Below are 25,305 nucleotides of genomic sequence, written 5' to 3'. Positions count from 1 at the left end.
TTTTTTTTTTTTTTTTTTTTGGTACTGGGGATTGAACTCAGGTCCTTGTGCTTGCGAGGCAGGCGCTGAAACCACTGAACTAAATCCCCAGCCCCATATACATCTTGATAAAACTTATCTTGGGAGGCAGATGACATTCTCTTCATAGTATAAACTGTAAATCTGAGGTTTATAGCGATCAGGGAATTTGTCTTTGATCACAGCGGAGAAATGGCAAGAGTCTGGCTTCAAATCCATGACTCCAGGCCAGTGTTCTTCACCAGTAGGCAAGGCCGCCCCTCCCTGCTGCCTTTCCCCACTCTGTGACGTCCCCAGTGTAGTCTGAGCAGGCTGGGGTATGCCTCCTTCAGACTCGGCAGCTGGTGAAGGACGGCTTCCTGGTGGAAATGTCAGAGAGCTCCCGGAAGCTGCGGCATGTCTTCCTCTTCACAGATGTCCTACTGTGCGCCAAGCTGAAGAAGACCTCCGCCGGGTGAGTATGGAGGAGAGTTCAGGGTCACTGTGGGAGGAACCAGAGCCTACCTTTTATGGAGCCTTCCACAACCTGGGGGAACCTGTATTTCTCTCCTTTATAAAAATACATCAATTCGTTTTAAATTACTACATAATAGTTTTTACCTAAAAACAAATCATGGTTTTAATTATAAAAATAATAGGACATTACAGGAAAAACTATAACCCATCCAAACATAAGTATCAGTTTATTTTATTTATTTTATTTTTTGGTACTTGGGATCAAACTCAGGTCCTTACGCTTGCAAGTCAGGCAGCGAAGCATCAGTTTTTTGTGGCTGTATTTCCTTACCATTTTAGTTTTTTCATATAATTGTAATCAGAGTGAATGCCCAATTTTGGGCTCTGCTTTCTCTATTTTACGTCATAAGCATTCTCCCTATTGCTGCCTAATCGTCATAAACATTTTACTTTCCTGCATGAGGTTACAAGTGGATATGCCATAATTTACTTAAGCTTTCTCCTTTTATTAGACATTTCTAAATTTTTGCTAACTGCAATTCTGTGAATATTCATTAAATCTGCCACCATTTATTGAGGGTTTATGCCATGCCAGGTGCCGTGACAAATGCTTTGAGTACATCACTTCCAATCTTCCCAACAGCTCCACAAAGTGGCTGTTATTATCCCCAGCTCACTGATGAGTGAAAAGTCTTAGAGATGATAAATAAATTGCCCAAGGTCACACAGCTAGAAATGGAGGAGATGGGATTTAAACCTTAACCTAACTTGAAAGCTCCTTTCTATTGCTGTCTCAGTAGTGTGGATCTGCTCTGTGCCATAAACAGAAAAAATTATTTAATATTTATTCACATGTTCTACTTCTTTCACCCTATCACCTCCTGTGTACCATGTACACTGTCGTATAAGATAGGAGGAGAAAAGCTTTACACTTGCTGCAATGCTAAGGGACCAAATAGGAGGTGTAGATCTTAAGTTCTAGAGGAAATCACAGACAGAGAGGTCATTATGAGCTTCAATAAAGGTCATGATTCCCTGGAACTAGATTGGATTTGAGATAGTTCTGAAGCAAAGATAGCAATAAAAGTGTAGGTGTCTCTGCCTTCAGTCCTCCCTGTGCCAGACATTACTAATCAACCATTAATCCTCAGCCAAGTCCTGGGTAACCCTTACTGATGAGAGCTGGCATTTAGACTAAAATCTGTATCCCTTCTCTATCCTAAAGGATAATGAATATGAACGAATCTAAGTATGGATAGAATGAAGAGAAAGGTGTCTGATAGGGAATAGGATAGTGTGAGCCCAACCAAGGTTTCATTCTCCTTGATACATAGGTGATTTGAGATATTTAAAAATCCCAGTACTGCTGGGAAGACTGACACAGTGAAGGACCTCCCTGCTGGCTGACCTAGAATCCAACTCTCATTACTGTATGTGCGTGTTTACTGATCAAGCTTTTTAAGGGCAGGGACTGTTCTTGCCTTTGATAAGTTTTCAGGAAGTCGCTCTTGGGTGGCTTTTGGGTTCTGTACCCAGCAGATCTGGGTTGAAGAGCCAGCTGCCCTCTGACTCATGTCTCCCTCGCTGTTTGCAGGAAGCACCAGCAGTATGACTGTAAGTGGTACATCCCCCTGGCCGACTTAGTGTTTCCATCCCCTGAGGAGTCTGAAGCCAGCCCCCAGGTGCACCTCTTCCCAGACCATGAGCTGGAGGACATGAAAATGAAGATCTCTGCCCTCAAGAGTGAAATCCAGAAGGAGGTAAGGAGAACTTAACCGATGAGCCTAGGACCATTTTCCATGGGTGTCTTTGACCAGGTGTGCTGAGAAAGGTGGAGGGAGGGGAAGTTGTAAGGTTTCAGGTCTGATGGGTAGGGGAAGTAGGACAAGAGTAGGAGCCCTGGGATGTATGAGTACTTTAAGAGGAAGCCTCTGACTGAGGCAGGTTTGGGAATGCCAAAGAGTGGCAGCTCAGAATTTAGTGGGCTTTAATTATGGAAAGTTTCCTGCAGAACAGGATATGTGGAGCACTGTACAAAAGGAAGCAGGAGAGGAAGAGCAAGAAGGCCTGTTTAAGAAAAAGTGGGATAGTAGCTGCGCGTGGTGGTGCACGCCTGTAATCCCAGCACTCGGGAGGCTGAGGCAGGAGGATCACTGTGAGTTCGAGACCAGCCTGGGCTACAGCGTGAGTTCCAGGTCAGTCTCAACTACATAGTGAGACCCTGTCTCAAAAAACCAAAAAAAAAGAAAGAAAGAGAAAGTGAGACATATTCAAGAGAGAAGACTGGGGGACCTCTCAGAAACTGACATGAAATGAACAAGGAGAAAGGGGACCTGAACACCATAGTTAACATGCTTGATCTAAAAGTGCATAGAAGTTTGTGCTTCAGAATTGAGATTCTAGTCCCACATGTAGTACAGTCCCAAATCCACGAAGGAAATCAGTCAATCTCAGTATCTCTTTCTCCCCACCGCCACTTCCCTCCCTCTCTCTGTTGTGGTGGTGGTGGTGGGAGTGACGGGAATTGAACCCAGGGCCTACGGCATCCTAGGCAGATGCTCTATCACTAAGCTGCATCCCAGCCTGAAATCTCAAAATTAAAAAAAAAAAAAAAAAAATCGATGCCATACAGGTATGTGCACAGGCCATACTGTGGGAAAATTAGAAATCAACAACTGGAATATTAATTACATGACTGTAAAGTTAAAACTTTTAAAGAAGAAATCAAAAAAGAAACTGTGATCTGTTTAGAATTACATGGAAATGAAAGTACTACGTACCAAAACCCATGAGATACACCCAAAGCACCATTTAAATTCATATATTCAAAACCAGTGGCTGGAGGAAAGCGTCCTTGGAGGAGCCTTTTCAGTGAACAGAAGGAAGGGTATGGGGTGGTCTGGTCGGCCTGGATTCTTTTCCTCACCCCTCTGGGTTTAGTTAGATCTCCCCTCCCCTGGGAAGCCCTCTCTGATTGATATCCACCACAGTCTGGGTTAGGTGTCTAATGTTCGCCTTTGGCGCTGCTTTAATGGTGCTAGTTATCATTGCTTGGTCAGATTTTTATTTTCCCCACTAGAATTGAACTCCTACTTTAGCACTTGGTCAGTAGGTGCTTAATATACAACCGTTGGGCTGGGGATTTAGCTCAGTGGAGCTGCCACCTGCCTCATAAGTGCAAGGTCCCGAGTTTGATCCCCAGTGCCAAAAAAACCAAATACTATTGAGAAATCTATGACCAGGTGCCTGCTCTTTGAACAAGGGAAAAGATCACAGGTATAGGAGTTTTTGGGGCAGGGGGAGTATCCTGGTACTGAAAGTATGACTGGGGGGTGCTTCTGCCTAGAGGGAGCTCCCTGACCAGCACAGCTGTCCTCTCCTGAAGGCCGGCCCAGCCTGCTTCCATTGAGCCTGCTGTCCATCTGGCATGGCATTGTCTGTACATCAGGGGCCTCTGGCCTGCATGTCTCTCACCCGGCCCCATACTGTCTCTCCTGCCCACGTGTACAGACAGGACTTTCCGCTCAGTCAGGTTGGCACTTACTGAGCCCCACTACCTTGCAAGGAGTGTGTCAGACACCTTACAGATCTCCCTGTCCAGTGGAGAAGGCAGGGACAGAGCATGACTCACATGACAAGAGTAACTGGACAGGCAGAGGTGCCATCCCAAGTCACAGAAGAAGCAGAGATATATTTTTTTCTCTCTCCCCCCTCCCCTCCCTCTCTCCACTAGAGATAGAACCCAGGGCCTTATATGTGCTAGGCAAGCAGGACTGTACTGCTAAGCTATGCTCCCACACTGCTATTCCTTTAATAATAGTTTTTAAAGCTTTAATTTCTGTAATAATGTAATACTGACTTGTAACAAGAAATGCTCATAATACTGAAGTGAATAGAGTGAAACTGGTTATTACCACCTCCCGTTATTTAACAGTTTGAGGTGCGTTCTTTCTATACTTATACTGGGATGTGTGTGTGTGATTATTATTATTTTTTTTCTTTTTTCTTTTGGTGCCAGGGATCAAACTTGGGCCCTTGTGCTTGCAAAACAGGCTGTGGAACCACTGAGCTAAATCCCTGGCCCAATTATTTTTTTCTTAAATGAAACAAGACCACATATATAGTTTTGCAGCTTTTTAAGCCTTTCATCTACCTGTACCTTAGGACTCTTTGGATTTAATCAGACTCCTCTTAGCAGCAGCATTGTACACTGTTACTTGACTATGCAGCAGTGCATCTGGTATTGATTATTTCCAATTCTCTCTCTCTCTTTTTTTTTGGCGGGGGGTCCTGGGGATTGAACTCGGGATCTTGCACTTGCAAGGCAGGGGGTGGAACCACTGAGCTAAATTCCCAGCCCTGATTTCTGATTGTTAACCCTTGGGTTGTTCAGTAGTACCTGTCACTGCCTGCATTTCCTTTGGAGATTTCCCTACAAGTGCTGTGGCTGGGGCAGGTGGCATGAGCTCTTAACTGGCAGATTTACCCCTGAAGAAGCTGTGTCTGGTGATGGTCCCTAGCAGTGTGTGAGAGCCCTGCTCTCCCCACCGTCACAACACTGGCTGTGAGCAGTCATTACGATTTTGCCAGATTGGTGGACTTAAAAAAAATAGATTAATTAGATTAATTCTGAGGAGTCTGAGAACTGCAGCTGGACTGAGACAGTATCAGTTATTACAAGGGAGGAGATCCTGGAAGAAATACAGTGGTGCCTTGGTTCACAAACACTTTCGTTTGCAAACAGTTTGGTTCACAAGCAGAAGTGTTTGGCAAAATTTTATTTTTGTTTGTGAATTCTACATCAGGTGTTGTACATGACCATAGCCACCTTTCCTGCACAAAGATGAATGTGACCGTCTTTTCCAGAATCATGGAATAAATTAAGTCCACAAACCAAGGCACCACTATAAATAGGAAGTTGTCAGATTGGAGAAGGCTGAGGGGGCTCAGAAAGGTTGGCTCTCTGGAGACTGAGACTGAGGCAGGATAAGGTGTGTGGGTCTGGAATCCAACCAAGGGAGGCTCTGCGGCCAGGCTGGCAGCTGGGGTTTATGCTGAAAGGTCTGAGGTTTTTCAAGGCTACCTCCACTCTACCCAGGATTTACTTCACAGAGGTGACCCAGTGATGATGCGGACAAGCTAATGCCATGGAAAGATTTTTATTATTTACAGTTCCTGAGAGAAGGGGCCCACTGCGCCTCATCGGGCCACAGAGGGAGACTGGGGCTGGAGGAAGGGGAAAGCATGGGTCACAGAATTCCTAGGGTTTCTGTGGGAGAAGCGAGGCAGGGCAAGAGGAACAGCTCAGGAGTGTCGGGTTCAAATAATGTCGGGCTCTGGACATCGGGGCGGTCTCTAGTCGTCTGCTCCCCAGCCCTGGGCAATTTAGGGCAGATGACAGGCTGGCCTGGTGAATGGGAGCCAGATAAGGGATGGCAGGGGATTTGAGCTGGGGATTAGTTGATTTGCATATGAAAGGTGTGCTTAAGTCTTCTTGCCCAGCTAGGTTTCCCCAAGATGTCAAAATATCCTAAATTATAAAAAACCATGAATGACACACAGGGAGGTGTTGTGCTTTGAGCTGCTGAGTGAGTGGTGGAGGTCTGATTGTGAGAGAAACCATCTGTGCTTTTTCCCCCACAGAAAGCCAACAAAGGGCAGAGCCGGGCCATTGAGCGCCTCAAAAAGAAGATGTTTGAGAATGAGTTTTTGCTGCTACTCAATTCCCCCACAATCCCATTTCGGATCCACAATCGGAATGGAAAGGTCAGGAAGGGTAGGAATAGAACAGACACTGCCCCTTTCCTTAGACCAGGGCTGCCCACTCACTATGGCTTGTGGCCCTAACCTGGGGGAAGCTGAGACTTGGGCCTTCACTTCCCAAAGAGGCTGCTGTGGTTCCAGCCCTAAATTCTCTCCCTGCTGCTGTGAAACAAGTATCCCTGCTGGTTATCACTGGCACTGGCACTTGTTACCTGGTTTCTCAGAAAGGGGGCCCCCCTACTCCCAGCTGCCTCCAAGCTCAGGGCTGTCTGGGTGAGGAAGCTCAGGGGCCGGGGGTGTCTGGGTAAGGAAAGTTTTGTTGGGGACCCCATAGTCTGGGAATATGCTTGGTCTAACCATGGTCACCCCACTGAATTCTTATCTCCTCTCTTTAGAGCTACCTGTTCTTATTGTCCTCGGACTATGAGAGGTCAGAGTGGAGAGAAGCAATTCAGAAACTACAGAAGAAGGGTAAAGTCCTGCCCTGTTCTAAGCTGGTCTGAGGATGTCCCATGGCAATGCTGGGCTTTGGCATGTGGGAACATTTTCGTGTCTAGGATCTCTTCTTGAGCCCTCATAGCCACCACCTAAGCTGCCAGAAGTGTCACTTAATTGATGTTCCTGGTCAGTCGAGGTCCAGCAAGTCTAAGTGATTTGCTTATTGCATAATATGAGCTAGTGAAAGCACTGGACCCAGCGCACAGGCTGTGTGTCATCCTCCCTCGCTCTTGCTTTTGCTGTCCCCAAAACACGTACATGAACCTCTTCGCTTAGATTCTCTTATTCCACTAACAGCAGCTATGGCTGTGCCCATAGGACTGTTACAAGGCATGGCCCCATTCTAAGGACCAGCCCTGGCCATAGAACTAAGCTGTGTTCCTGCTCAGACCCCAGGGATGAGCTGTGCTAATGCTCCCTTCCTCTCTCGGCTCCTCTTCCAGATCTCCAGGCCTTTGTTCTGAGCTCAGTGGAGCTCCAGGTGCTCACGGGGTCCTGTTTCAAGCTTAGGACTGTACACAACATTCCTGTCACCAGCAATAAAGATGGTAAGATCTGGAGCCCAAGGTTGTCCAGTCTGCAGGTCCAAAAGCCCAGAGAGCACTGTTGGGACTATTTGTAAGCGCCTGGTGAGACATGTGGCTGCCAGTGGCTGATCTCTGCCCAGCGAGGCTAGGACTGTTTTACTGCCAGGTACAGAGAGATCTTATTCTGTTGAGTACCTTGGTGGCCCCAGGTCCTCCTCAGTCTCCCTGGCTTGAGTGACAGAAGTACTCTGTGAGAGGGGTTTTAAAGCTGAGCTTTCCTTGGCTTATTAGGGTCATCTTGAGCAGTGCATAGAGCTAAGCCTTCCCTTTTCCTTTCCTTTCTTTTTTTGTTTTTGGTGCTGGGGATCGAACTCGGGACCTTGTGCTTGTGAGGCAGTAAGCCTTCTCTTTTCTATTAGTATGGAAAGACTCAGGTTAGTTTTCACTTTGGAAGGTACCCCTGGGGAAGGTACCAAATGTCGGGCCCAGGACTTGGTGTGTACTGGTCTCCCAAGCTGAGCAGAGGGAGGAAGGTCCTCAGCCCTCCATCCAGCTCACCCTAGAGGAAGCAGGGGGTTTTGGAGATTTTCTAAGCGAGCCACCAGGTGGTGCTATTGGACCGAGGCACAGGCTTCCTTCCTCCTCCCACCTTCTGGTAGAAAGAGGTGGAGCTGCTCACCACCTCCTACTCTGATGATGACTTTCCTCTCTTGCAGACGACGAATCTCCAGGACTCTATGGCTTCCTCCATGTCATCGTCCACTCGGCCAAGGGGTTTAAACAATCAGCCAGTAAGTGCTCCTGACTTCTAGTCCAAGGAGGAAGTTGGTGGGCCATTGTTGATTCACAACGTCCCTATGAACCCATTGTCACACTGCCCTCCTGCTCTGCTCTACACAGAATAGGCCCTGCCAGCATGCTTTGAATCGTGGAATAGTCCCTCAAAGGCTAGAAAGCAACTGTTCTTGGCAGGAAATCATCCCTGCCCTTTGGCTGAAAGTTCTACTTTTCCCCAAACCTTCCTTCCCTGAAACCCTGGAGCAGCAAACACGCGGACTCCAGTCCCATATCTGCCAGTTACAAGCTGTATGCCCTTGGGCGAGTTTCTGAACCTCTCTGAACCTCAGCTTTCTTCTCTAGAAAAGGCAATTATGCTTGTTAACATGGACCTGAGAGTGAATCTGAATATAACTCTGTGCAGTGCCAACACACATCCTTCCCCTCCTTTCTTTATCATCTATATCTGTAGATGAACAGTAGTACAGATTTTAGCAGCACCGTGTCTGTTTTTAGCATTTTCCTTCTTTTTGAGACAGGTTCTCACTAAGCAGTTCAGGTTGGCCTTCAACTCACTCTGTAACCTAAGCTGGCCTCAAACTTACAGAGATTCTCCTGCTTCAGCCTCCCAAGTGCTGGAATTATAGGTGTGCAGCACCATGCCCAGCTTGTTTTTAGCATTTCATAAAATACAATTTCGCTTTCTTTTTTTTTTAAGATGTGGTACTAGGGATTGAACCCAGGGCCTTGCAGTGTACCACGAGCTCCTTCCTCAGACCTATTTACACTTCATCTACTTTATATTCAGTAAGAGTGTGAGTCAGCTAAATAGCTTATAGTTTCTATCCATTCGCTAGGTGAGGAAACTGAGTCACCGAGCGGTGGAAGGACTAAACATAACATAGGATCAGAAACCCAGGGTTTCTTACTCCTCTCAGCCTGTCCCTTCCCACTCTTTTCTCTTGGTCTCTGACTGGCGATATCTGCCTTCATCTATCTTCCTGTAGGCATCTCGCAAAAGTTATATGATTGGCCTGCAAATGGTCACTCAGTAAGTGTTACTGGGGCACCTCCCTGGGCTCCTGAGGCAAACTGGCCTCTCCCTCTGTGTCTCCATCAGTCTCAGGGTGAACCCTAGTAACAGCACCTGGCGGTGCTGTGCTGTCACTTATAACTTGCCTCTCCCACTGTGAGTTCTTTGAATGTAGGAGTGCGGTCTCCTTTATCCTCAGATGACTAAGAGCTCAGAAATGCTGACTAACGCCGCTGTTGAGAGCAGCATGCCTACTGTGTACCTGGAGAAAGCGAGAACATGGCCAGTGCACGGACAGTGCCTTCTTGGCCCATTCAATTTCCAGGCTCATTATCTTCCTCAGTCACCTGGCACCCTTCTGCAGTCAATGATGGTGTCCTCACTTTACACGTCGGAAAGCTGGGGCTCCGAGAGCTTAAGGATCACGCGGGTGGTGCAGTAGAATCCATGCCTTCTGGCACCAGAACCCAGACTCTTTCTTAGAGCATTTCTAAAGGGGACATTTGGAAGGTCACATACATTGTCCGCCTTCCTCCCGAGGCCCTCACGACCACCCACACCCCCGGCCCCATTCCCGGTCCTCTCAGGCCTCACTTGGTGTATCTCATTTGTCCTTACCTCTGCAGACCTGTACTGTACCCTGGAGGTGGATTCCTTTGGCTATTTTGTCAGCAAAGCCAAAACCAGGGTGTTTCGGGACACAACGGAGCCCAAGTGGGATGAGGTGAGTGGAGGGGGCTGGTATCCCCACAAACACTCCAGCTGTCGCCGGGCATGCCCGTCTTGTCCTCCTTCCTTTGCTCTTGATTTAACTATTGTTTGGACCAGCTCCATCTCCCCAACGTTATATCTTCCACTCCCTGTCCGTTGGATTCCAGACACGTGTTTGTGTCAGTGGGTATCAAACACTGGAGTTTCAGCTCAGACTTCTAAGCCTCACCACATCAGTGATCTGGAGGCCTCTGGGAACTCCATAAAGTGAGGATGCTCCTCCAGGTCTGGTGATGTGTTCCTCATGGCCCCTGCTGACCCCTGGACTTGCAGTCTGAGTCCGTACCTGCTGGGTCCTGGCTTTAGAGGTTCCAGACTTTTTGTCCTGTCTTTCTCCAGGAATTTGAGATTGAGCTGGAAGGCTCTCAGTCCCTGAGGATCCTGTGCTATGAGAAGTGCTATGACAAGACCAAGGTCAACAAGGACAACAATGAGATCGTGGACAAGATCATGGGCAAAGGGCAGATCCAGGTGAGGGGCCGGGGCACCTGGCCGGGCTCGGGGAGCACCAGATTGTCTGGCACCAGTGGAGGAGTCCTTCTCACTTATCTTCTTGGTTTGTGCGCGCTTGGCTTTTTCTAACTTTGGTTCAAAACTGGTTTGAAAAACATTCCCTGAGGTGGTGATTCATGCCTGCTGGCGATGGCTTCTCACTGTAACCCCAGAAGCCTATGGGTGCCTGGTTCCTCAGGCCTCCTCTCCTGGCTCAGGTGGGCCACCTATATTTCTGCAAGATGGACTCGAGAGATGTCAACTGCCTTTGTTTTCATGCTGCATTTCCAGTCTGTTGGTGGCTTTTTCCTGGAACACTGTTGAGAAGTATTCTGAGGCTGTGTCCTGAGCAGGAGGGAAGAGTGCTATGTTTAATAAGTGCTGTCTGCATGGGCATGGGTTAGGAGTGAGGCATCGCTGCAGGCATTTGCTGTTCTATGAGGAGGGCTTTGGAGCTGGTTGGATTGCTGGGGCTGGCTCTGACTTGTCACTAGAGTTGCTAGACTGTCCTTACCTGTAATGGGAGTCACTGGCTTAGTGTGGGTCCTCTGGCTGTCAGCAGGCTTAGTGTATATGCCTCAGCTGAGCTTCTTGATGCCCTGTAAATATGTGAAAGAGAGGAGCCCTTCCTCTCAGCTTGCATCTGTGGAACATTCTCTCTCTGTTGAAAATGCCTGCTATGCACTTACCTGTCAGGAGAACTAGGCTTCAGCATGGAGCCATATGCCCTCCTATCTGACCTCATGTGTGGTCTCATACTTTTGAAATAAGTGAGGGTAGATTGTGCAACAGTGATATCAAAGGAGACAGATATATCCTGGCATTGGACATGAGGTGCTCTTGCTTCCTAATGATTTTTCCAAAAATTTTTCCAATTTTTCACCAGACTGTGAGGGCACCATCCAGAACAGGGAGCTGTACTGTGCTTCCCCCCACCTCACCCCTTACCAGGGATCAAACTCAGGACCTTTCACTTGCAAGGCAGGCGCAGCACCACTCAGCTAAATCCCTTGCCCTGTACTGTGTTTTTTTGCAAGAAGTGTTTGTTCTGTGTTGAATCCTGAAGCTGTGGTTTGGTATCAGGACCTTGACTGGCTATTCTTGGAACACTGGGAGCTGTGTGGGTCTCCTGTTCCACTATACCTGTCTCAGGCTGCAGCATCTGAACAGAGGTGATGGCACCATTCACTAGAGGCCCAGCCATCTGCCTCATGCTGCCCAAGTTCCTGAGCACCTAGCTTCCTGAGGCTGTGACACCTGTGCCCCATTCCTCAGAACTGTCACCAGGGAGACAGTGCTGCTAGGCAACCGCGAGCCAGTCCTTCATTATTTAGGAAATGGGGATGATGAGAAAACACTCTCTAAATCCAGTCTCTGGAACCTATCTCTGCAGGGATAAGCAGTGAGAGTCCCATCTCCACATTCCTGGGCTGGGCCAGATGGACAGGTAGGGAAGGGATTCTCAGCCAGACTGCCCAGTCAAGAGACAAGTGGCTGCCACACTTTCTGAGCCATGGGAGACTGAGGAGTGGAGGGGTGAAAAGAGGCGCCCAGAACAGCTAGCTCGGTGGTAACCATGGCTTTCTAGAACTCAGACTCTGCGGCTGGAAGGCGGCATTCTCCACCTGGACTTAAGCCCTGTTGCTTGCCTCCCTCGCTCAGCTGCACAAGCCCAGGGGAAGCACACCATAAATCATTGCATCCTGGAGACAGGAGCAGATGGAGGCAGTGGGGGAAGGGGAGGCAGCCAGGTTATGTTTGGCAGAGCAGAAAGCACAGTCTGCTAAGGAAAATGTTTCTGTGTTTAAGCTTCGAGGAATGTTAAATGCTTGGGAGTTGATATTAAAAGAAACACAAACCTTTCTGCTGCCAGCTGACCTGGGCCAGTGAGCGGGCAGTTCAGAGGCCTTTGAAGTCCTCCTGTACTCAGCCTCTGAGCATAGCTCTTGGCCCCCAGCCATGGAACCATCTCAGCAGCCGCCTATGGATTGAGGAGGTGTACCCCCTAGGGGTGTGCTGTGGCTCATCAAGTCTCACGCTGTGAACACCCCAGGAGCCGCCGAGGATGGCCAGACTGAATAGACAGCCTGCGCTGAGTTGTCCCCAAGTGGTCAGGCCACACAGAGCTATAGAACAGCCTGTTCCCACAGTTTGTCCCACCTCCCTTCCTGCCATGTGTCCAAGGAAGGGAACTGGTACAAGCCCTGAATCTCAGGCCTGCTCCTTTTCAGCAGGCACTGAGGATGGCACCAAAGGTGACCTGAGGGTAAGGGCTGGGCCCTCAGGGATGTTCAGGTTGCCTGAAGGAGAGGCTGGCCGCTCCCATTCTGCCCAGCCTATGAACACAGTAAGGGAGCCCGCCGCCTAAGGTCCAGGTGTTTGCTCCTCTGATGCCCCCCACAAGGTTTGCCGGAGGTGGTGGTGGGGGAAGGGAATCTGGAGCATGGGGCAGGGGAGGGGCAGCATTTAGTGATATAAATGGCAGCACTAATCACCAAGATGTGTTTCTGGCATTTGTTCCAAATGTCTCATGTGATTCTTGCAACACCTCTGCAAAGAAAATGATCATCGTGTCCTTCCCATTTCACAGATGAGACACTGAGGCACCAAGGTTAAGAACCTTGGCCAAGGTGCCTCTGCTGACAGTGTTCAGGGAAGGCCAGGCTGTCTCCTCCGTGCAGTGTCCCCATATCCCAATCTTTGATCAGAAAGTCTCCCAACCTAGGTAAGGGGCCTGCACAGGAGCTGAAGTGAAGTTCTCCCTAAGATCCTGTTTTTATGGCATAAAATGAGCATACAGCTGCCTTTGCCGGGGTCTTATCACCTTTGGGCAGGTGACATTTCTTCCTGGTGCACCTGGAAGGAAGTAGAATGCCTTGGGAAAGAGCAGGAAGAAGTGGGGCTTGCTGTGCATCTGTGGGGTACACTGAGAGGTGTGTGTCCTGGCCTGGAAGAACCTGCTGTCGGGTTGGAAAAATAAGTGCACTGATATACGCCAAGCTACTGGAGAGCCACACAAGATGCCAGTGCCACTAAAGATAACGCTGGCGTTTATGAAGAGCCCAGCACAGAGCTAAATAAATGTCTGTATCTGTGATCTCAGGGGGGCTTCATCCAGGACAGGAGCCTTATCATGGTTACAAGGATGACAAAGCTGAGGCAAAAGCGTTAAGTGGCCTGTCCACGGCTAGGTGGCTGGGGGTGAAGGAGGGAGGACTCGAACCAGGGCTAGCAGCTGGCCCCCACTGCTCTGTGAGGAATAGGAAGGAGGCTTGTGCCGCAGGAATTTAGAGGGAAAGGTCACGGTGGGATGGCGGTAGGGAGGCTTTTCAAGGAAGAGATGGAGCCAGGGGGATTTGAGAGCACTAGATGTTTTAATTCCAAAGGCAGTGTTTACACTACAAAGAGAATTGCAATGTAGTAAAGAGACTTGAAACACACACCATCCCACTCCCTCTCTTCTGGAACAGCCATTTTATTTTGTGCCGTTTTTCTTCCTCTGGTTATATATTTTTATATAGGTTTAATCACATCATTTTGTGTTTTTTTATTTTCATGGAATATCATCCTAAACCCCCTCATTTCTAGGTTGGCATATATAGTCTTTAGATGTACCTTTTTTGGTATATTCTCCACAGTGCTTTATATCCTTTATTAAGTTTATATCGGTCCTTCTATATAATGGCCCTCACAGTCATTTCTTGTTATTCTAGCAAGGTGGGCAGGCTCTGGGTCAGCCAAGGAGTGGGCTGGATTGGGTTGGTGGGTGATCTGCATGGCAAAGGCAGGGAGGCAGGTATGTTCAAGAAGTGGCCCGGGAGAGGAAGGAAGGAAGGAACCCTAGGGGGGAGGGCTGTGAGCAATGCAGCTGGGAGGGAAGGTGAAGGAATGAATAAAAGAAGAGTCTCAGGGTTTGAGGCCGGAAAGAATGCAGTCCAGTCTTTTGAGGGAAAGGAAACGGAGAGTAGAAAGAGTGAGTGACTTGGCTAGCGACAAGGCTCATTAGTGGCTATGCAAGGGATCCAACTCGGGGAACCTCCACCCAGAGTTGGTCAGCTGGTCGGCTGCAGGGCAGATGAGTTAATAGAAATGTCTTTCGAGGGTTGGGGATTTAGCTCAGTGGTTCTGCCACCTGCCTCAAAGGTGCAAGGTCCTGAGTTCAATCCCCAGTGCCCACAAAAAAAAAAAAAGAAAAAGAAAAAGAAAGAAAAGAAAGTGGATTTAGCTCAGTGGTTCTGCCACCTGCCTCAAAGGTGCAAGGTCCTGAGTTCAATCCCCAGTGCCCACAAAAAAAAAAAAAGAAAAAGAAAAAGAAAAAGAAAAGAAAGAAATGTTCTTTCAGGGATAGAGACAGGTTTGAATGTCAGCATGGTACTTGGTGTGTGTGTGTGTGTGTGTTGCAGGGGTAGGGGGAGTGTCTCCCTTTCATCCCTGCAAATTTAGTGAAAGACCTCGCAGTTTCAGCCATTCCGTCTTCAGGAGCAGGAGGCCTCCCTGCTAAAACCAGAGGGTCGTTACCTGTAGGTTCTCAGTCCAGGCCACCCGCCATTCATCTCAGCTTTCCGTCAAGCCAGGAACTCAGAGAGGAGCACCCCCTCCCCCTGTCTGTTTTGACTCCCTGTTCCCAGGGGACTTCTGTATATTTATCCTAGTCTATTTCCAACCATGCTGCTCTAGGTTCCAGATGTGCTGTCCCCAACTGGGATCTACTGGCTGGCTGATTAGCATATTCCCAGAGTCCAACCCTTCTTGACTCATGGGACTGGAGAGAGCTCTCCCTTAGGGCCTCTACAGCTCCATTCCTTCCCTTGACCTTAGACTGGAGAGAGATCTGAGACTAAAGAGCTACCTAGGCCAGAGGAGCTGCTCTGTGCCCTTACCTGTCTCCTCCTCTGCTCCCCCATCCTTCAGCTCAGCCACAAGTTTGGGGACAGTTCCCTCTACCTCCATTCTCCCACAAGCACCGCAGGTAGTTGAACTTTCCTGTAAATTTGCTTGGTAGCTCTCTTGGGCACAGGCATGCTCAAGACTCTAGGGCAGAAGTCAGCATTCCAGGCCAAGGAGGAAGTCCAGCTATCCCGATGCCCTGGTGGTAACTTGCCCTCACCCCTGATCGCAAAGGTTGGGCCTCACCAGATGCCTTTTCCTTGGTCTTCTTTCCTTTGGAAGTTTGGAGCCTGTGTCTTAGGGGAGTGGTCAGGCTGGGGGGGGATTTCTTTGACACCTTTGTGCTACTTGGAAACTTGAGAGTAATCAAGAGTTTTTTTTGTCTTGTTTTTGTTTGTTTTTTAAGACAGAGTCTTGCTATGTAGTTCAGGCTGGGCTAGCTTTAAACTCACTATGTAGTGCAGACTGGCCTTAAACTTGTGACAATCCTTCTGTCTCAGCCTCCTGAGTTCTGGACTTACAGGTGTGAGCCTCTCTGCTGTTCTTCCTTTTTTTCAGTTGTAAAATATACATAACATAAAATTCACTGTTTTAATAATTTGTAGGCATATAGTTCAGTGGCATTAAGTACATTCACATTGCAAATAACCATTATCTCCCCAACTTCATCTAATATACATCTCCACAACTTCATAATTTATCTTATCTTCCACACCTGAAACTTTGTACCATTTAAACAATAATTCCTCATCCTCCCACCCCCAAGCTTCTAGCGACCATCATTGTACTTTCTGCTTCGTGAATTTGACTTCACCTGAGTGGAATCATGCAATATTTTTCCTTCTGTGGCTGGCTTATCCACTCATCCATCATCGAATATTTGGGTTGTTTCTCCCTTAGACCTTCATAGTTTCAGGTGAGGGAGAAAAGCAAAGCCTAGTTTCTGAGATGGAGATTTCATCGTCTTCTCCCCAGACCTTGGCCTTAGCACCTTTACAGTTGTCACTCCCAGCAGTGATAAGACAGCAGGATCCCAGAGCATAAGGGGCCACATGGGGCCTCTGGAAGGTGAGCCCCCTCCAGCTTTCGGGCCCTCAGCGAGGAAACCCTGGCTCCATGACCCTTCCTTACCCAAGTCTCCTGTCTACCCTCCGCTTGGCCAGTGGTATATTGAATGCAGATCCTGAGGGCAGAGCATTGGATTGAAGGTTCCAGGCCCCTTGATCTTTTTGAGTTTCAGTTTCCCCATCTGTTAAATGGAAATAATTATCTCCTATCTTCCCCACTAGCTTGTGGTTCTCAAAGAATGGAATGTGTCTGTGTCTGAAAGAGCTGGTTAGAGCTGTGACGTGTATATCTGTGCTTTCCTCTGGTTGATTTATTCATTTCTGTTTATTAAGCACCTCAGAATGAATCCAAAGAAGGAATACGACCTTGCCAACTAGTAGGGAAACCGCGAGAGAATTTTGATCATCCAGCTAGTGTTGAGGGGCTTTGAGGCCAGACAGATCTAAGACTTCAAGTCCAGCTTTCTCCTTTCATTAGTTGGGAGAACAGGGTGAGTTGCTTTACCTGTTGTGAGCCTCGGTTTTTTCACCTGTAAAATGGGTTCTAATGAGGACTGAAAGCTATAGAGAGGGTGCTCTCCTCTCTGCTCTGGAGGGAGACTTCCAGACTCAGAGGCAGTGGTCCTTCTGTTTGGGCTTTTGGCTGGCAGCATTTTCTTAAGCTGATGGAGTCAGATGGGCTTTGACAAGTGAACCAGAAAGTCAGTGCCTGAGCCCCAGAGCAGAACAGCTCTGGGCTCTTCCCTTGGAGCAGCTCTCAGCCTGCAGCAGCTCTCTGCTGGACTTGGTGCAGGGGTCAAAGCCAGAGTGCTGTGTGAGGGAAGAGCCCAGGAACAAGGGGCCTTTGTCAGCTGCAGAGCACTACTTCTGGTTTCAATTACTCCGCAGAGCTGGAGGGAATTGGAGGGAGTGTGGGTCAGGAGCCTGCTAGGGCAGGAGTCAAGGGATATCCCACCCAGCTCCCTCCTCTGGCCCCGGAGGGGTCCACTGTCCCTGTTTCACCCTGCCTAAGGGTCATCTGGCCAGCTCTATTGCCCTGGTTGCCTGGGCTCTTGAGATTTTGAAGCCCCTGTCTGGGCAGATAGCAGTACCACTAATATGGGTCATTCCTCCTTCAGCTCCTTGTTTATGGGCCACACTGACCACAGCTGGGCCTCTCTTCCTTGGGAGAGGTCTTGTTTTGAGTGGAGTGGAAGACAGAGTGGCTGCTATGAGAAAGCCCTGGCCAGTGGGCTTTTCCCTTCCATTCTGCCACAAGCCTCCCAGTCGCCCATCCAGGAATTGCTCAGCCCTAGGCAGTTCTCTGCCCTAGAACACAGGGTTGCTTCTACCCTAGAAAATGGATGCCCTTCCTCTGTCCTGGCCTGGGCCACATATTCATGTCCAGGAACATGTCTGCCTCAAGGTCATATTTTGTATCCCTACGGCCTGCCAAGATAGATTGCTTGCCTTTGCTGCTGTCACCACCTGTGCCAGTTCTGCCACAAGCCTCCCAGTCGCCCATCCAGGAATTGCTCAGCCCTAGGCAGTTCTCTGCCCTAGAACACAGGGTTGCTTCTACCCTAGAAAATGGATGCCCTTCCTCTGTCCTGGCCTGGGCCACATATTCATGTCCAGGAACATGTCTGCCTCAAGGTCATATTTTGTATCCCTACGGCCTGCCAAGATAGATTGCTTGCCTTTGCTGCTGTCACCACCACTGTGCCAGTCCTAGAGACACATGTGGGCAGCGATACCAAGCACCAGACATGATTCTGCTCCTTGCATTCGATGCCACCGCTTCCCAAAGCCTGAGTGACTGTAGCCATTATCCTACCTGGACCCTGTTTATACCAGCTGTTGCAGACCCATTTTTTCCCAGCCCAGTGCCCCACCTGCTGTCCAAATGCTTTTCTACGTTTGTAGTGTAAGCCCCGCCTCAGCCGCCCCACTGCCCAGGTGTTCCTGATTTGGGGAGCCCAGATTCTGCCAGTGGATTCTGGAAACAGGAAGCATTCAATAGGAAGCAGATGGAGGCTCCAGTCTCTCTCCCTCCCTCCCTACCATTTGGGAATGCTACCTTGGCAGCCAGGCTTGGTGCCCGCTCCCTCACGCCCACCTCTGAGAGGCAGTGACAGATGAAGAAACCAAACTAGGGAGGACCTTGTGACCTGATCTTTGAGGCCCTGGGAACACCCTGCTTCTCACCACGCCACAGAGAGGGTGCTCTCCTCTCCGCTCTGGGGTGGGGATTTCCAGACCCAGAGGCAGAACACCCAGAACAGCTGTCCAGGCTTGGATGTCCTCTCAGGCCATCAGATGGCCCCATGGGTGGGCATCAGATGGCCCTGTGGAGCTGGAAGTGCAGGCATATATAGTACTCAATAAGCACCTTGCCTCTCTGCGGGTGGGGACTGCCACTTCCTCCTCCCTGGAAATCTAAAACTCTGTCGGTGGGCTTGTTCCCATTTTGAATTTTTTCTGAAAGATTTGAGTTAGAAGAGTTTCCAGAGGAACTCCCTGAGTTAGCACTAAGGATGCCTGTGAATACCAGTCCAGGGTCCCCTTATTTCAAGACAGGGTCTCACTAAGTCTAAGTTACCCAGGCTGGTCTCACATGTTCAGTCCTCTTGCCTCAGCCCCCCACAGTGCTGGGATCACAGGTGTGTGCCACTGCACCCATCCCAAGGTGACTTGAGAATCGTGGTGACCGAGAAAATACCAGCCAGATAGACTGGATAAGTGTCCTCCCATCGGAAGGCCACCAAGGGAAACCTACATCAGCAGCGCAGAAGCCCACAGTTTTCCCAAAGTAGAGAAAGAAGCAGAGATAAGAAATGAATTCCAGATCCAGAACTCTGACCTGGAAGTTTCCTTAAAAAGCCCCTAATCTTCCTGAACCACCCCCACCCCCTCCCTGAGGGAGGGAGAGTGAGGACCAGTGGCTGTGGTCAGTTCTCATGAGAACTGCTGGCCGGCCCTGCTCTAAGTCCACCCACAGAACTTAAGGTCTGAGCCATAGACGCTGGAAAGGAGGATCCACAGCTTCAGGTTCTGCCTGAAGAGACTGGAAACTCCAGGAGGAGCTTGGGGAGCCCTAAGCCAGGCAAGGAGTAGAAGACAAAGGAGGCATGAGCAGGTAGATCCCATACCCTTACTTCAGCCACAGCCTCTGCTCTCTGCTTTGGCTTTTACCTGATTGTGGGGCAGGGAGACTTTGGCGTAAGATTTCATTTGATGAGGCAGGGAGGGTCCTGAGCCAAGAAAGAAACTCATCGGAGACTACTTGGCCCAAGCTCCTTCCTGGCTTGATAGAAAATGAGTCCACAGAAAATGTCTGCCAAGTCCACGGTCACCAGTCAGAGCTGGGTCTAGTTTCCGTCGCCACATTGGGCTTTCTTCTGGTCACCTTACGCTCAGGGTTGGGTGGAAGGAAGTTGCTTGATAATATGGAGAGAGAAGGGAACAGGGAGGCCCGTTCTCAGACTCCACGCTGGGGAGGTCTGCAGCATGTGGCCTGGGAGCCCTGTGTACTCAGAGCACACTCCTGAGGTCCCTGCCCACTGGCTTGTGCTGGTACCCTGGCCACACCTCCACTTCCTGTGAGGAGGAGCAGGCCACCCAGGGGATCTAGGCACAACCTTAGTTGTGACTTAAGTTCTGGGGTGAGGAAGGAGTAAATGAGTATACAGAGTGGGACAGGCTCTGCCCACTCCATCCTGGATCGATTTAGTTCTAGATAAGCAAGATGTTCCCAAAAGCTCAAGTGGATTTTCCACCCTTTTCCGTGACCAAATGTGCTGTGAGAAACACTAGAAATTGCTAGGGACATGCTGATGGGACAGTCCGGCTGCAGCAAATAAGCTCCTGGGCTACTTCAGCCTCTTCTGTCTACCTAGAGCCACCACATACTCTGGGGACACCAGCCCTAAAGTGGTCAAAGTGAGGAGTGGAGCTGCATGAGAAAGGGCGTGTGCTTTGGACTGTCCTGTGAACCAGTTCAGGCCCCTGGGGATATGGGGGACAGCAAGTCACCTGGGGCAGACTTGATGTGGGATGGGCAGGTAGCTTTCCATTCTGGCTGCCTCCTTTCCTTACTCTGCACATAAATCCTGTTCCCCAGTTCCAACCTGGGTATCTGCCTATGGCCACCAGTAGCCACTTGGGAACAGAGTTGGGGTTCTAGAGCTCACATGGCTGTAATCCCATGCACAGCTGTCTAGCAGGCAGGGACCAGACCCTGGGGAGCTCTGGAAACTTGGCCCTCAACTGTCTGAAAGAACCCTAATTGCTATCCAGATGTCTCCTTGGACAGCGGGTCCTGAGGTTAGGGTTAGCCAGGGCTCGCTTTGGCGGAGTTAGATGGTACAAAGGCCTCTCTGCTTGATGAATAAGTGAATGGGTAAATGAGTGAAACAGTAGTTGCAGGGCTTAAATCTATCACTGACTATTCAGTTACTTTGAGGAAGGGGTTCCCATGCCTGGGCCTAGTGTAGAACCTGTTCAATGGGTAGATACACATGAAAGGGTCTCGGTTTCTCATTTTGGGAAGACACTTGTCCTTCAGTCATAGGTTTTGGTTAGGGTAGGTACAGAACAAGGTGTGAGCACACAACAGAAATGCAGGGACTGCAGAACCACTAGTGCTGGGATCACAGGCCCATCCCCATTTCCCCACAGCCTCCCAGCGATGGGCCATCCTTTCCCGAGCTCACGCAGCCTCACTGTGGGCTCTGGTCTCCCGGGCTCCCGGGCATTCTTTCTGTACCCAACAGCCTTGGCCTGAGTCAGCCTCCACCATTCTTGCTCTCGGCTCTGTTTCCTTGGGCCTATCCCGTACTTGCTCCTCTGGGGCCCTCAGCTCCTGCACCTAGGACTGTTGGAGTGACCTGTCAGGGCTGCCTTCCCCATCTCACTCCCGAGCAGTCACCATGGAGGGGTCTTTGATCTGGTTGGTGCTCAAAAATCCCCTTACCTGTGAGCTACAGGATGGAGATAAGGAATTGGGCTGGGAGTGGGGATAAAAGTCACTCTGGGAAAAGGGAGGTCACTCCAGAGATGCAGCAACTGCACCCCAAGGTTCTGAGAAAGAACCGTCGTCCTTGTGTTCACAGGCTGGAGGATTTGCCGGAAGCTGTCCCACCCCCAGCTGTCACCAAGGCAGCACTGTGGCAATCCCTGCCTCACCCTCCCACACGTCTCAGGCTGTGTATTATTCCCTGTTGAACTTTTTCCCCTCAGTGATGCCACTGCTGATCACTTTAGCCTGATTTTACCTCAGTCACAGCTGTGCTGGGTGCTGAGTTCCACCGCCCCCTAGATAGAGCTTGGGGTCCTACCCACTTCTCCCTAAAGGGAGCCCCTCACTCCTTTGGCAGAGGGCCCCGGGAGAGGATGAGGGAGGATGGGACAGTCCATCAGGAATGTTTTTAATTCCAAAGGCAGCAACATCTGTTCACCGGAGCCTTACCGCCCAGGCTCTGTTTATCCAGACAGGGGCCCTTGAATGTCCTCAGAGGCAGGTTCTGCCAGGTGTGGCAGGATGGAGGGGCAGAGTAGGCAGGGGGAGACAAAGTCACTTCCTGGGTGGCCAGGATTGCCCGAGCCCATCTCATGCAGCTGAAGGGTCTGTGGTGGGCAGCAGGGATTAGAACAGTGACTGCTTTTGAGAAGCTTGCTGGGTACCTTTGTCTTATACAGCTCCTCCTCCACCCCATTGCTAGGCCAGCCATTCCAGGAAGAGATGAATCAGGCTGGGGAAGAGAAGGTAAATCTGTACCATCCCCAAAGGAAAGCCCTGGTCTATCAAGAGGAAGGGAAAGATGAGCATCTCCAGCAAAGAGCCTCCCAGCTCAGCTACCCATCTGCTAAGGTGCTTTCATTACCATGGAAACCAGTTGGCCATCTTTCATCCAAGCAGAGCTTGCTTTTCCCAGACAAGTGTTGAGCCTGGGTTCCTAAGACAGACAAGTACAGGGCTTTGGGAACGGGATTTATCCTGTACCCGCTTCTCCCACACACCAGCGGCAGAGCTGCACATCATTCTTCAGGCTGCACCCTATGCTGTGTGACCAAACTAGAAGGAAGAGAACCTTGAGAACCAGCAAGAGACCAGCCCTGAAGTTAGACAGCCAGACCAAATGCAGGCTGCATATCGGCAGTGGGTGAACTCAGTGAACACTTACAATGAATGGTACCTTCTAGCCAGTTATGCAAGCAGCCGCTGCACATTTACAGAGGATGCAGAGCAAAGCTGGGGCTCAGCATGGGCTCATCTCCATAAAGCTGTCCCCATACCCTGTTGCTAGGAATGTTCTCTCCTTTCTCTCAATTTTTAATGGCACTTTATCTGTGCTCTTCTGATAATATAACTGTGGATTTCTTTAAGGCAAAGATGAAAACTTACTGGTCTGAGTGTGAAGCATAGTAGGTGCATAACTGCTGTGTGCTGAATGCATGAAAGCATTTCCACCTCCTGCTGAGAGTTAAGTCACATCTCTCCTCCAGTGGCTTTGCTAAACGATGGCTCTTAATTCATCTCTGTAATTCCTTAGCCCCTGTCCCAGGTTTGGGCACACAGCCATGCCTCCATCACTGCCTCCTGAATGAAATGAATAGGATGGAGATACGAAGACTGAAGGAATGAGCAGAGCCTTCTTGAGGAAATGGGTTTGGTGGCAGTGTGGTGAGGAGCTGCCTTGTCCCTCGTGGGGCTGGAGGAAGTCTTTTTGGAAGTGACACCCAGGTGCCCTTGGAGAGGCAAGTGAAAGATGTGTCAGGAAGGGTGACTCAGGCCTCAGCTAGTCGGACACACGTGTGTGCCAGCCTGTGGTGGTCTCTTCACCTCCCCCTCAGACTTTTGCGGCAAAGCCCTCCTTTAGCTGTAGTGTTCTTGGGCACCATTGCCTCGGATGTGAGGAGCCATTGTGCAGTCTTGATAGCCCAGCCCCATCTGCACTATGCAGTTGCGGAGCCAATCCAGCAACCCTGCATGGACACTTAGAGCCCAGGCCTGGCTTCTAGTCACGCAGGTCCAAAGTAGAGCTCCCTTGGCCCCATCCCCACCAGGTACAGGTAGGACCCCATCCTGCCACATCAGGGGGACATTCCTTCAGGGTGAGTGGCAGAGGCTCTGGAGTTGGCCTGACCCCTGTTTGTGACCCAGCTCATCCTGGGCTTGGGCAAGTTACTCAAGTCACTGTCCTTGGTTTCTTCAATTATAAAATGGGAATGCTTATCCAGTGCTTACTGCATAAAGTTGGGGGCAGTTGAATTAGTCCACTTAGAGGGTTAGCATGGTACCTAACAGTCAAAGAAGGGCATTAGCTCACTCTACTATGAATCTGCCGTTTTCTCAAAAATTTCCAAAGGTTTTAATGTAAAACTCCCAAGAACTGTCACTGGCTGAGACCACCACAGACATTTGTCCCTTACAGTCTTCCCTACAGTCAACTAAAAATGTCCTGACCCAGCTCCATTTCCTGAATCCAAAGTAAAGCACAGTGACTGTGAACAGCAGAGGCCATAGAGGGGACTCTGTCACTTCCTAGCTACAACTACATGACCTCAGTCAAGAACTTTCCCTCCCTGGGTCCCAGTTCTCACAATTCAAAAAGAATAGAAACACTACGGTTACTTGAATACAGTTGGTGGATTTTGTTGTTTTTATTTTTACTTTTTGCAGTAATGGGGATTAAATTCAAGACATTGGCACTGAGCTACATCCCTAGCCCCTTTTTTAAATTTTGATGCAGGATCTTACTAAGTTTCTCAGGCTGTGCTGACACTCCTCCCTCAACCCCCAGAGTGCTGGAATTACAGGCATGTACCACCTGGCCCAGCTGCAATTGGCTGTTTGAAAGCCCTGTGCATGAGTTGTGATTGGCACTATGCAGATACTGGTTTCCTTGCTACACATGCTCAGCTCCACGGTGCTGGAGTGTCCTTTTTTTTGCCTTGTGTATACCCTCCCCACCTGGGGTTCAGGCTTTTTTCTTGCCCCTAAGTACTGTAACTTGTACCTTGAGACATGATTCACTTGTCACTCTTCGGTTAGATGTTAGTAACAAGGTCTTACTCTCTTTTCCCCCATGGTGCCCAGCACAGACATGTGGCTGTTTCCCTCTGCCATTGGATGTCCTCTGCCTCCTGCAGCAAAAGTCCTTTTTGGTGAGATATGCAGAGCCATGCCTAAAAGCAGGCATATGAGCACCTCTGGCTGACACCTGTGATCAGAGTCGCCTTGGCTTTTTCACGTTCCTGGAAAGGACCCACAATGGCCTGATTCCCACTGAGGCTACTAAACCCAGCAAGCTACCACACTAGGAATACTCTACTCTTTGTTGAGATAGGGTCTCCCTAAGTTTCCCAGGCTGGCCCCAAACTTGTAGTCCTCCCACTTCAACTGTATGCCGTGGTGCCTGGCCTCTGTAGCCTTCACGTTCTCCACAAGAGGAGGTTGGGGAGTGCTGGTCCGTGAATGTCTGGCCCTGTCACCAAGTTGGCATTGAAGGGGTACCTTGGGACAGGAGTTGGGGACAGATAGGGTTAGTGTTGTGCAGGGGGAAGGAGCAGCTCCTTACAACCAAAATGCAGCTCTTGGGAACCCTAACTCCTATAGGGCCCTCCAGCTTGTCCTGAAGACTTCCTAATATCCTAGTTCCCAGAGCAACCTGGTGGTGAAAGAGTTAACTGTGGATCTAAAGGGAACAGGACTGGCTTGTGTTTAGCTGCTTGTCAAACTTTATTTAGTAGGGGCTGGAAGGAGGGATACAGGGTTGGTGAAGAGCTCCAGCTTGCCAAGAGTTAAAGCCAGGGGGTTGGGTGTTTTTGGAGAGGGGCAGCTCCAGTGCCCTCTTTGAGTCAGTTCCTTTGGTGGGGTGGGGGCGCCCTGCACTGCCTTCCTGGCACTTGACACTTGGGGGCACTCAGTGTCTGGCCAACCTGCAGGGAGAGAGGAGGCCCTGAGGCTGCGGGGAGGCACCAGGCGCCCAGTGCAGCCAGGCACTCAGCTAGACCTAGACTGCTGCTTCTGCGC

At 49.7% G+C, this 25,305-nt stretch overlaps 1 protein-coding gene across 3 annotated transcripts in view; it reads left to right on the top strand.

Annotated features, from left to right (window-relative positions):
- The window catches only part of Abr (ABR activator of RhoGEF and GTPase), a 150,936-nt gene that overhangs the window by 101,250 nt on the left and 24,381 nt on the right, over positions 1-25,305 (top strand). For all 3 annotated transcript variants that reach the window (XM_010642189.3, XM_019210375.1, XM_010642188.3), the window contains 8 exons: positions 351-472; positions 2,069-2,234; positions 6,118-6,240; positions 6,633-6,708; positions 7,179-7,283; positions 7,979-8,053; positions 9,699-9,796; positions 10,183-10,314. In XM_010642189.3, coding sequence (XP_010640491.1) covers positions 351-472; positions 2,069-2,234; positions 6,118-6,240; positions 6,633-6,708; positions 7,179-7,283; positions 7,979-8,053; positions 9,699-9,796; positions 10,183-10,314 — 897 coding nt within the window. The remainder of the gene's footprint in view (positions 1-350; positions 473-2,068; positions 2,235-6,117; positions 6,241-6,632; positions 6,709-7,178; positions 7,284-7,978; positions 8,054-9,698; positions 9,797-10,182; positions 10,315-25,305) is intronic.

Source organism: Fukomys damarensis, unplaced genomic scaffold (genome assembly GCF_012274545.1).
Source record: "Fukomys damarensis isolate Sample0158 unplaced genomic scaffold, DMR_v1.0_HiC HiC_scaffold_13, whole genome shotgun sequence".
Lineage (NCBI taxonomy): Eukaryota > Metazoa > Chordata > Mammalia > Rodentia > Bathyergidae > Fukomys > Fukomys damarensis.
Note: the sequence above shows the minus strand (reverse complement) of the source record. Positions and strands in the feature narration are given on the sequence as shown.